The 12365-nt window shown below is 49.3% G+C and overlaps 1 protein-coding gene across 1 annotated transcript in view; it reads right to left on the reverse strand.

The window, feature by feature from the left end:
• FBXO5 (F-box protein 5) overlaps nt 1-12365 on the reverse strand; it is a 43194-nt gene that overhangs the window by 27443 nt on the left and 3386 nt on the right. The window contains 2 exon segments of the mRNA XM_075338165.1: nt 4642-4772; nt 4774-5356. Coding sequence (XP_075194280.1) covers nt 4642-4772; nt 4774-5322 — 680 coding nt within the window. The 5' untranslated portion in view covers nt 5323-5356.

Below are 12365 nucleotides of genomic sequence, written 5' to 3' on the forward strand. Positions count from 1 at the left end.
GTCGCCATAATTTGCCAAATCCGTCAGTGAAGGGGACCTCTGTCTCCTAACAACCAAGTCCCGATTGAAGGCAACAGTCCGACCGTTAAGGGGAGACACCGCCACCGCCAAGGCACCAGTTTCCCAGGGCCAGCACCTGCGGGCAAGAGAGGGGCTCCTCCGGCTCATGTCCAGGTCGGGGAGCGGGTAACCGGTGGGAACCCATCGCTACCAAAAAGACTTTACATAGGTGTAGGGAAGAGACCGTCACAGCTAACTGCAGGGAACATCAGCACCGTAACCGTCCGAGGGACCCGTCCAACCAGCCGTTTGTTTACCGAGAACTGTGTCGTGTTTACTGGCTGAGTGAGTAACTCCGTGCCGTGCGGCACAGCGCTGCCCCTGCACCTCCACAGGCCCCATACCCGCCTGGCCACCATACCAACCCCATCACTGGGCCCCGGGAGCACCAAACCCCCCTACCCACGGAGGGGCAAATCAATAACTGGCTGCTCCATACCATCCCTCCCGGGCTCCCCAGACAGAGCAGCGGTGGTGTCCACTTAATCACCACAACCGTGGGTGGCGTCACGGACAATAAACTATCCCAAAACCCTCGAGCCACCGAGCAGCAGCAGCAGCGGGCCGCAGCAGCCGCCGGACCCGAGCAGTGGGAGAGCACGGCGTCCCCTCCTCCGCCCGCGACACTATCTATTCCAGACAATTGTGTGCTCTAAAATACAAATGGCGCTCCTTCCCTCCCGAGCCCTGCTGTACGCCCAAACAATTTATTTCCACCATAAATGGGGTATTGACGTACTAAGGAGAAATTGCACAATAAATTCTATGGTGCATTTTTTCCTGATACCCAGTGAAAAAGAAAGCTACCTGGTTGAAGTAACAAATTTTGTGGTAAAAAAGCATTTTTCATTTTCACACCTATAAAATTCTGTGAAGTTCCTGGGGGTTCAAGATGCTCACTAAACGTCTAGATATTCCTCTAGGTGTCTAGTCTCCAACATTTTGGTCACTTGTGAGGGAGCTCCACTGTTTAGGCAATCAGCGGTTCTCCAAACGCAACATGGCGTCCGCTAATGATTGCAGATAATTTTGCAATCAAATGGCACCCCTTCGCTTCCGAGCCTTGCTGTGCGCCCAAACTGTATATTTTCACCACAAATGAGGTATCTGCATACTCGGGAGAAATTAAGCAATGTGGGTGGTTTATTCTACGCGTTTCGAAGAGATATCCCCTCTTCTCCCTCAGGAAAATCCACCAATTATGGTTATTGGTGGATTTTCCAGAGGAAGAAGTGGGGATATCTCTTCAAAACGCTTTGAATAAACCACCCACATTGCTTTATTACTTGGAGTGTTTGTTTGTACAGCAGCATGGAGTACACCACAATTATCCTATTTTTGTTTTGCTTCTTCCTTTGCAACGTGGGATCGGCTGCAGCTGTTATATGTTTCTATATTGGTTGAGAGAAAACTAATCCAAGTGAGCGGTTTTCCTTTAAAATCACCATATTGTATATCGGTAAGACCGTTTTGCGCTCCTTATATCCACAGCTTGTTCCTGTCTACTCAGAAGAATTGGCACAATACATTTTATGGTGCAATTTTTCCTGATACCCTTGTGAAAAAGAAAACTACATGGTTAAAGTAACATTTTTGTGGTAAAAATGTATTTTCATGGTTCAACATTCTAAACTTCTGTGAAGCCACTGTGGGTTCAAGGGGCTCACCAAACATCTAGATAAATTCCTTGAGGGGGGGGTCTAGTTTTCCAAAATGGGGCCACTTGTGGGGGAGCTGCACTGTTTAGGCATATTAAGGGGTCTCCAAACGTGACATGGCGTCTGCTAATGATCAGGGCTGTGGAGTCGGAGCTCATTTTGGTGGAGTCGGAGTCGGTATAAAATGCACAGACTCAGACAATTTATAATAAATTGGAGACAGGAGTGCAATGCAAAATGTGCTGAATATTTCACTAAATAATAATATTTAGTATAATGCTTATATTTAAGTGAAAAATGTATTGTAGTACAATGTGAACATCAGACATTTAATTATTTTTATGATACAATAATCAAGATATTTAGATAAAATATATTTATTGGAATACAACTTTAGAACACAAAAAAACTAATAAATTGTAAATACGTAATACAATATGTGAGATTATATATATATATTATACACACAAGATATATATGTAATCTACTGTATATTACATAGTGTATTACATATTTACAATTTATTAGTTTGTGTTCTAAAGTTGTATTCCAATAAATATAATTTTATGTTCTATCCAAATATCTTTATTGCATCATAAAAATGATTAAATGTCTGATGTTCACATACACATGTTCATGTATTACAATACATTTTTCACCTAACTATAAGCAATATATGTAGGAGTCGGTGCAAGAGAAATTGAGGAGTCGGAGTCGAAGGTTTGGTTTACCGACTCCACAGCCCTGCTAATGATTCCAGCCAATTTAGCTTTAAAAAATTCAAATTGTGCTCTTTCCATTTCAAGCCTTGCTGTGCGCCCAAACAATTGATTTCCACCGCATGAGGTGTTGGCGTGCTCAGGAGAAATTGCACAATACTTTTTATGATGCATTTTCTTCTGATACCCTTGTGAAAATCCAAAATGTGAGGCTAAAGTAGCAGTTTTGTGGGAAAAGTAAAAATTTCATTTTTTCCTTCCCCATTGCTTTGGTTCCTGTGAAGAACGTAAAGAGGTAACCCCTTAACGACCTTTGACAGATCTTTCCGTCATGGGGTGTGTACCGCTAAGCCCCGCTCCCTGCCGCGGGCAGGATGCGGCGATCGGCGCACATATCAGCTGTTTTCAACAGCTGACGTGTGCCTGTATGTTACGAGTGGAATCGCATTCGGATTGCTTATCGCTATAGCCCCCTAGGGGGACTAGTAAAATAAAAAAAAAGTAAAGTTCAAATTACCCCCCTTTTACCCCATTGAAAATTAAAGGGTTAAAAAAGAAATAAATATACACATTTGGTATTGCCGCGTTTAGAAATGCCCCATCAAAATATAAAATCAATTAATCTGATTGGTAAACGGCGTAGTGGCAAAAAAATTCCAAACGCCAAAATTACGTTTTTTGGTCGCCGCAAGTTTTACGCAAAATGCAATAACAGGCGATCAAAACGTAGCATCTGCGCAAAAATGGTACCATTAGAAACGTCAGCTTGAGACACAAAATAAGCCGTCAGTTAGCCATAGATCCCAAAAAATGAGAATGCTATGGGTTTCGGAATGGCGCAAAACGTACGCCACTTATTGGACAAGCTTGTGAATTTTTTTTAACCCCTTAGATACAAGTAAACCTATACATGTTTGGTGTCTACAAACTCGCACCGACCTCGGCATCATACCCACAAAATTTTCAACAAATTTCCGATATTTTTACAAATAAACGCAAAAGATATTGTCTTAATTTTATGCCTGTCCTAAAGTACAACATGTCAGGAAAAAGCAATGTCAGAATCCCCGGGATCCGTTGAAGCGTTCCAAAGTTATAATCTATAAAAGTGACACTGGTCAGAAATCAAAAAAATTGCTCCAGTCACGAAGGCAAAGACAGGCTCTGGTGCAAAAGGGTTAAAATACAAATGATAAAACGTAGCAGTTCCTTGTAGACAAAACACCTAGGTTACTTACTGGTGGCCGGCTTTTCCAGAACCCATGACAGCACCCATGTAATCACGTGGTGCTGTCATGGGTGAGGGGGGGGGGGGGGGGGAGAAAGGACAATGATACAGCAATTGACACAGAAATTAGCACCAGGTTGGTAATAAATGACATTGTGTAGCTTATGGTATAGTGTAGTGGCCACCAATCAAATATAACAGAGTCCCTAATGTTATTTTGGATATATATCCATCAGCGTGCAGGACTGCAATATACTGTTATTAGTGTGGCAAGTTCACTCTATGCCTCATTACTAGCAATCAATAGTTAATATACAAAGATCAAAATATATAAAAATATATATTAGAACAACATCTAATTATATTATTTCTCAGTACAACCAGTAAAAAAGTGCTAAGCGCAAAGCTATATAGGTAAGACTACATCCATGATTACTACCAATATAGAACACTAGGTGGCATCAGGATTATACATTTTACTCATAAGTTACCATTCAATGATTTCTGCCACTGAGTCAACACAGGTACCGAACGTTCAGACCAATTGTGCTGTGACCCATATAGTTAGTGCAGCATCAGCACATCAGATTAGCTAAAGTATATGACAGTATTACATACCTATTGGTGGCGCTAGTGTATTGCTGCGATTCCATGTCCCTCCACCCCAACGAACGTTTCACCCAGCTTCTTCGGGGGGCATCTACAAGTCTACAAGTAACTTCTACTTTTTATAATTTGTATTTTAAGCAAATCTTAATAAAATATGATTTGTATAAATGTAGCTTCTGTATCTGAACTATGGTATTCAGAATTTGATCTACTTATGGTCCATAGAAATGAGAGCAAAAATAATGCAGGTTACAAATGAAAAAAAACAAAAAAAAAAAACTGAAATATCACAATACAAAAAAAGAGAAAGCAAATCAGAGTAATTGACACAAACAGATGGGAAAAACACAAAAGAAGAAAAACTTACTTGATTAAATCAATTGCACTAAGGTGTCTTAAAATTTGGCTGAGCAGATGCTTAAAGTCCCTCTTGAAAAGCTCCCCAAGAATGTCCATTCTTTCCAATCCCATTTTTCTGCCAATTAGCCTATCAAGAGCAGAAGGCCTGGTTGGAGACCACTTCTTTAACAGAGTCCCAGTAAAGCTTTGGACATCTTTTTCCACCTTTTTTTAAAGTAGAACAGACAGCCTCCTCAAAGCGAATCACTGGTAACAAGAGGATACTTTGGTGAGCTGCAGCTATTTTTTCCTGAGAGTCTTGTTGTTTTGGTGTCTCAAACAAACGGTTGGATGTAAGACTAGTGCCAAAATCCTCCTCATCCTGGCTCTGAGAGTCACTGAGCAGCACCGATGAATAGCCGCTGTCCTGCAGAGGACTACACTCCAAGTCGCTGGTATCTACAGCACTTAGCCTATGCAGAAGATTCTCCTTGTTATTCACAGGCCTGTCCTCCAAAACAAAAGAGTCTCGACTAGGAAACAAGTGCTCCACGCTGGTGTCCGGCTTCGGGGAGAATTCATGTCCTTTGCAAGGGTCATGCTCATACTTTGTTGGGCTCTCTTTTGGTTTTAATTTTGAAGGAGATGACTTAGTTGGAGAAAACTTGGTTGGAGATAACTTAGTTGGAGTCTTAATCCCACACTTCATCGTAAAGGCTTATAAATCAGTGCTAGAAAAAGACCTGTAACAAAGAAAAAGAGTATGTACAAATGGCCAATCCAGACTAACCACAAATGGAATAGAGGTGGTGAGGAAACCTAAACTAAAATCCTTGTGTGCAAGATCGCTAAACAGTGTTTTGCATGGAGGAATAACACATAGGTCGTAAGGAGTTTAAAATGCCATTTAGGACAACACAACATTGTGCCACTCCAGTATGGTGTATTACTGGCAGCAACAAGCTATGTCCCTAATGGCATGTGTAACAAAACCTGGAAGAAACCCTAGAATGAGAACAATGGAGATGGAATAATTTGTTTGCCGGGACCCCTATCAAACTCAAAAATGGGGCTGTGCAGAAACCCATTTAAATGGAGAGGAGGTGGAAGCCACACATCCACTCTAGCAGTGGTCTATGCAAATATCTAGATAGCTGTTCTTAGCCACATCTGTCAGCTTTCTAGAGAATGACTAGAGCCTAATCCTGGCAAAATATCTACCTATCCACAGCATTTAAATTACCGTATTTTTCACTTTATAAGACGCACTTTTCCTCCCAAAAATTTGGGAGGAAAATGGGGGGGTGCGTCTTATAATCCAAATATAGCGGTACTTGGGTGTCCTGTCTGTGCGGCGGGCGGCAGCCGGGTACCCGTTCCTGCGTGCGGGCGGCAGCCGCACAGGCACCCGCACGCAAGCACAGGTACCCGGCCCCTTGCACGCATGGTGGGCGGGCAGCCTGATGGCTGCCACTCTGTGCGTGCGGGGCAGGCGGCTGTGCAGCAAGTTACCCAGTTTGTCCGCGGTCCCAGTTTCAAATGATGGCACCGGGAGCGAGCGCGTGCGCAGATGGAGCTCGTGTGACGCCCTGGGCAAGCCAGGGGTCACAGGTCACAACACCACCACACCCTACACCCCAGTTAGGAACACCTAGGCTAACCAAAAATCCTTGTTGCCTTCCTCCAGGGGCTGATGTCCACACCAGGGGGTGGGCCAGGCGGTTGGCTCCGCCCACCGAGGAGTTCACAGCCCTGGAGGCAGGAGAACCAGGCAGATAGAGTTTGGACAGGAAGAAGAACGGAGTCAAGTGAGGGAAGTGAAAGTGAGAGGAAGCAAGATGAGTTTAGGAGGAGGAAGTAGAAGGAGGTGAAGTTGAGCTCAGGCAGAGCTTGAGTGAAGGAGTAAAAAGTGACAGTTGTAAAGCCTGAAGTTGGTCCGGGTGTGTGCCCCGGACTGAGAGACAGCAAGGTCAGCAGACGGCGGTGATAGTCCGCAGGGGTGACTGCTTGAGGTTGCTGGAAGGACCGCGGATGGGTGGTGGCCCGGCGGTTTGGAGCGGTATACGAAGAGCAGTCAGCACCAGGGCAGGGGCCTTTCGGATCCCGGCAAGGCTAGGAGTCGCAATAATTTGCCAAATCCGTCAGTGAAGGGGACGACTGTCTCCCAACAACCAAGTCCCGATTGAAGGCAACAGTCCAACCCTAACAGAGAGACACCGCCACCGCCAGGGCACCAGTTTCTCAGGGCCAGCGCCTGCGGGCAAAGTAGGGCTCCTCCGTCCCATATCCAAGCCGGGGAGCGGGTTACCGGTGGGAACCCATCGCAACCATCATCATCTTAGGTGCAGGAAAAAGGGACAGTCACCGTCAACTACTGGGGAAAGCAAGTGCAGCCGTCCGTGGGAACAGTCTTTCCAGCCGTGTGTTTTACCGAGATCTGAGTCATCGTCTCAGGCTGAGTGAGTACCACAGTGCCGCAAGGCACAGAGCTGCCCTCGCGTCCCTGCACCCCACCAAGCCCTGCATCACCCACCCCATCACTGGGCCACGGGACAGCCACCCCCTACCCACGGAGGGGAGAACTGACAACTTTGCTGCTCCCTGTCACCGCTCCCGGAATCCCCATACAGAGCAGCTGTGGTGTCCACACAATCACCACAACCGTGGGTGGCGTCACGGACAATAAACTATCCCAAAAACACCAATTCCCCTTTTCACTCACGGGCGAGGAGCGCCGCTCGAGTCCCCGGGATCCGGCCCATCGCTCGAGCCACCGAGCAGCGGCAGGGGCCGCAGCAGCCGGACCCGAGCAGCAGTGGGAGAGCGCGGCATCCCCTCCTCCGCCCGCGACACTTGGATGAGAGCTCCATCTGCGCACACGCTGCTCCGGGAGTCAGCACGTACGCAGATGGAGCCCTTGGATGAGAGCTCCATCTGCGCATGCGCCACTCCAGGCGCCATTATTTGAACCAGGACCGCGAACACTGGGACACTCACTGCACCGGCCTACTCCACTACTGACCCACCGCTGCTGCCGCCACCACCACGGAACCCGCGGCTTCTGCCACCACGGTGTCCCGAGGCTCCTGCCACCCCAGACGCCACCGCGCCTGCCACTAACGCACCTGCAACCACGGACGCCACCGCTTCACCACCACTTCTCTTAACGGAGGGGGCAGCAGTGGTGGTGAACACTGGAGTAAAAGACAGACCCAAAATTTCACAATTACATTGCAGTCAATGGAGTGAAATCCCGCAGGGACCTGCGGAAAAGTGACATGCAATTGTTTTTGCTGCGGGAATCCCGCAGCAAAACATTCAGCTGTCAAAATCCGCATAGTGAGCACAGCATTTTTTTTTCCCATAGGTTTTGCTGGTGAATCACTGCAGAGATGTTATGAACATTTTCTGCAGCGAAACATGCAGCAAATCCGCAGGAAATCCGCGGGAAAAAACGGTAAGTGCGCACAGGGCCTTGGGCCACATTCACACATTCAGTATTTTACATCCGTATTTTTAAGTCAAAACCACAAGTGTATGGTAAAATCCAGAAGCAGTGCCCGTGTTTCTATTATATTTTTCCTATGATAGTTCCACTCCTTGTTTTGGCTATAAATACGGAGATAAAAAACAAAAAAAAAAACCTTCCCAAATACGGAACGCGTGAATGTGGACAGCGTATATTGTGATCTTCGCGCACTACAGGGCACATTATGTGATATTAGCCCAATCACAGGGTATAGTGTGGCGCCCTGGACTAGCCAGGTCGTCACAGGTACTGCAGAACACACCCCCCACCCCGGTTAGGCACATCAGCCAGACACAAAATCCTTGTTGCCTCCCTCCAGGGGCTGATGTCCACACCAGGTGGGGTGGAGCCAGGCGGTTGGCCCCACCCACTGAAGAGCTCACAGTCCTGGAGGCGGGAAAAGGAAGTCAGTTCAGTGAGGGAAGTGCAAGTGTGAGGAGTAAACTGACCGTGTCCGGGTTTGTGGCCCGGGCACTAAGAGCAAGGTTGGCAGACGGTGGTAGCCGTCTGCAGGAGAGGCGAATCAACGCGGAACCGTAGGACCGGGATCGGGCAGTGGCCCGCCGGTACCGAACCGGGGAGCGAAGTGAAGCCAGCACACACAGGCAGGGCCTGCGGACCTCGACCAGGCTTGGAGTCGCCGTTAAAGGTCAAATCTATCAGTGATCGTAACCCCAGGGGTTTCCTAGCAGCCAAGACCCGATAAAAGGCAACCGTCCGACCAGTAGAAGGAAACACAGCTACCGCCACAGCTAGAGCTCAGAGGGCCAGAGCCTGCGGGCAAAAGGGCTCCTCCGGCACATATATACGCTGGGGAGCGGGTTACCGGTGGGAAGCCATCGGAGCCGAACATACACAAAGGTGCAGGGAAAGGCAGCCACCACCAACCGTCCGGGAGAAGCCACAGCAGCCGGCTGCGGGACCCGTCCATCCAGCCGTTTGGTTTACCAGAGACTTTGCGTACATTTGTGGCTGAGTGAGTACAACCGTGCCATCCGGCACCGCGCTGCGCAGTCCAGGCGACCCTGCACCTTGCCAACCCTGCCTCCCCGTCACCTCACCGGGCCCTGGGACCACCAACCCCCCCTACCCACGGAGGGGGAAAACAACATCCCAGCTGCTCCCTACCATCGCTCCCGGGATCCCAGTCACCAGCAGCGGTGGTGCCCAACCTCACCACAACCCGTGGGTGGCATCACGGACCAAATCCCCAAACCAAATGACCCCCCCCCCCCCTTCACTCACGGGCGAGGAGCGCCGCTTGAGTCCCCAGATCCTGCCCACCGCTCGAGCCACCGAGCAGCAGCTGCAGCAGCACCGGACCCGAGCGTTAGCGAGCGCAGCGGCGTCCTCCCCGCCCGCGACATATAGTATGTGATATTAGCCCAATCACAGGGTACAGTGTGTGATGTTAGCCCAATCACAGGGTACAGTGTGTGATGTTAGCCCATCACAGGGTACAGTGTGTGATGTTAGCCCAATCACAGGGTACAGTGTGTGATGTTAGCCCAATCACAGGGTACAGTGTGTGATGTTAGCCCATCGCAGGGTACAGTGTGTGATGTTAGCCCATCGCAGGGTACAGTGTGTGATGTTAGCCCATCGCAGGGTACAGTGTGTGATGTTAGCCCATCGCAGGGTACAGTGTGTGATGTTAGCCCATCGCAGGGTACAGTGTGTGATGTTAGCCCATCGCAGGGTACAGTGTGTGATGTTAGCCCATCGCAGGGTACAGTGTGTGATGTTAGCCCATCGCAGGGTACAGTGTGTGATGTTAGCCCATCGCAGGGTACAGTGTGTGATGTTAGCCCATCGCAGGGTACAGTGTGTGATGTTAGCCCATCGCAGGGGTACAGTGTGTGATGTTAGCCCATCGCAGGGTACAGTGTGTGATGTTAGCCCATCGCAGGGTACAGTGTGTGATGTTAGCCCATCGCAGGGTACAGTGTGTGATGTTAGCCATCGCAGGTACAGTGTGTGATGTTAGCCCATCGCAGGGTACAGTGTGTGATGTTAGCCCATCGCAGGGTACAGTGTGTGATGTTAGCCCATCGCAGGGTACAGTGTGTGATGTTAGCCCATCGCAGGGTACAGTGTGTGATGTTAGCCCATCGCAGGGTACAGTGTGTGATGTTAGCCCATCGCAGGGTACAGTGTGTGATGTTAGCCCATCGCAGGGTACAGTGTGTGATGTTAGCCCATCGCAGGGTACAGTGTGTGATGTTAGCCCATCGCAGGGTACAGTGTGTGATGTTAGCCCATCGCAGGGTACAGTGTGTGATGTTAGCCCATCGCAGGGTACAGTGTGTGATGTTAGCCCATCGCAGGGTACAGTGTGTGATGTTAGCCCATCGCAGGGTACAGTGTGTGATGTTAGCCCATCGCAGGGTACAGTGTGTGATGTTAGCCCATCGCAGGGTACAGTGTGTGATGTTAGCCCATCGCAGGGTACAGTGTGTGATGTTAGCCCATCGCAGGGTACAGTGTGTGATGTTAGCCCATCGCAGGATACAGTGTGTGATGTTAGCCATCGCAGGGTACAGTGTGTGATGTTAGCCCATCGCAGGGTACAGTGTGTGATGTTAGCCCATCGCAGGGTACAGTGTGTGATGTTAGCCCATCGCAGGGTACAGTGTGTGATGTTAGCCCATCGCAGGGTACAGTGTGTGATGTTAGCCCATCGCAGGGTACAGTGTGTGATGTTAGCCCATCGCAGGGTACAGTGTGTGATGTTAGCCCATCGCAGGGTACAGTGTGTGATGTTAGCCCATCGCAGGGTACAGTGTGTGATGTTAGCCCATCGCAGGGTACAGTGTGTGATGTTAGCCCATCGCAGGGTACAGTGTGTGATGTTAGCCCATCGCAGGGTACAGTGTGTGATGTTAGCCCATCGCAGGGGTACAGTGTGTGTGATGTTAGCCCATCGCAGGGTACAGTGTGTGATGTTAGCCCATCGCAGGGTACAGTGTGTGATGTTAGCCCATCGCAGGGTACAAGTGTGTGATGTTAGCCCATCGCAGGGTACAGTGTGTGATGTTAGCCCATCGCAGGGTACAGTGTGTGATGTTAGCCCATCGCAGGGTACAGTGTGTGATGTTAGCCCATCGCAGGGTACAGTGTGTGATGTTAGCCCATCGCAGGGTACAGTGTGTGATGTTAGCCCATCGCAGGGTACAGTGTGTGATGTTAGCCCATCGCAGGGTACAGTGTGTGATGTTAGCCCATCGCAGGGTACAGTGGTGTGATGTTAGCCCATCGCAGGGTACAGTGTGTGATGTTAGCCCATCGCAGGGTACAGTGTGTGATGTTAGCCCATCGCAGGGTACAGTGTGTGATGTTAGCCCATCGCAGGGTACAGTGTGTGATGTTAGCCCATCGCAGGGTACAGTGTGTGATGTTAGCCCATCGCAGGGTACAGTGTGTGATGTTAGCCCATCGCAGGGTACAGTGTGTGATGTTAGCCCATCGCAGGGTACAGTGTGTGATGTTAGCCCATCGCAGGGTACAGTGTGTGATGTTAGCCCATCGCAGGGTACAGTGTGTGATGTTAGCCCATCGCAGGGTACAGTGTGTGATGTTAGCCCATCGCAGGGTACAGTGTGTGATGTTAGCCCATCGCAGGGTACAGTGTGTGATGTTAGCCCATCGCAGGGTACAGTGTGTGATGTTAGCCCCATCGCAGGGTACAGTGTGTGATGTTAGCCCATCGCAGGTACAGTGTGTGATGTTAGCCCATCGCAGGGTACAGTGTGTGATGTTAGCCCATCGCAGGGTACAGTGTGTGATGTTAGCCCATCGCAGGGTACAGTGTGTGATGTTAGCCCATCGCAGGGTACAGTGTGTGATGTTAGCCCATCGCAGGGTACAGTGTGTGATGTTAGCCCATCGCAGGGTACAGTGTGTGATGTTAGCCCATCGCAGGGTACAGTGTGTGATGTTAGCCCATCGCAGGGTACAGTGTGTGATGTTAGCCCATCGCAGGGTACAGTGTGTGATGTTAGCCCATCGCAGGGTACAGTGTGTGATGTTAGCCCATCGCAGGGTACAGTGTGTGATGTTAGCCCATCGCAGGGTACAGTGTGTGATGTTAGCCCATCGCAGGGTACAGTGTGTGATGTTAGCCCATCGCAGGGTACAGTGTGTGATGTTAGCCCATCGCAGGGTACAGTGTGTGATGTTAGCCCATCGCAGGGTACAGTGTGTGATGTTAGCCCATCGCAGGG

The sequence above is a fragment of the Anomaloglossus baeobatrachus genome, chromosome 3 (genome assembly GCF_048569485.1).
Source record: "Anomaloglossus baeobatrachus isolate aAnoBae1 chromosome 3, aAnoBae1.hap1, whole genome shotgun sequence".
Taxonomy (NCBI): domain Eukaryota; kingdom Metazoa; phylum Chordata; class Amphibia; order Anura; family Aromobatidae; genus Anomaloglossus; species Anomaloglossus baeobatrachus.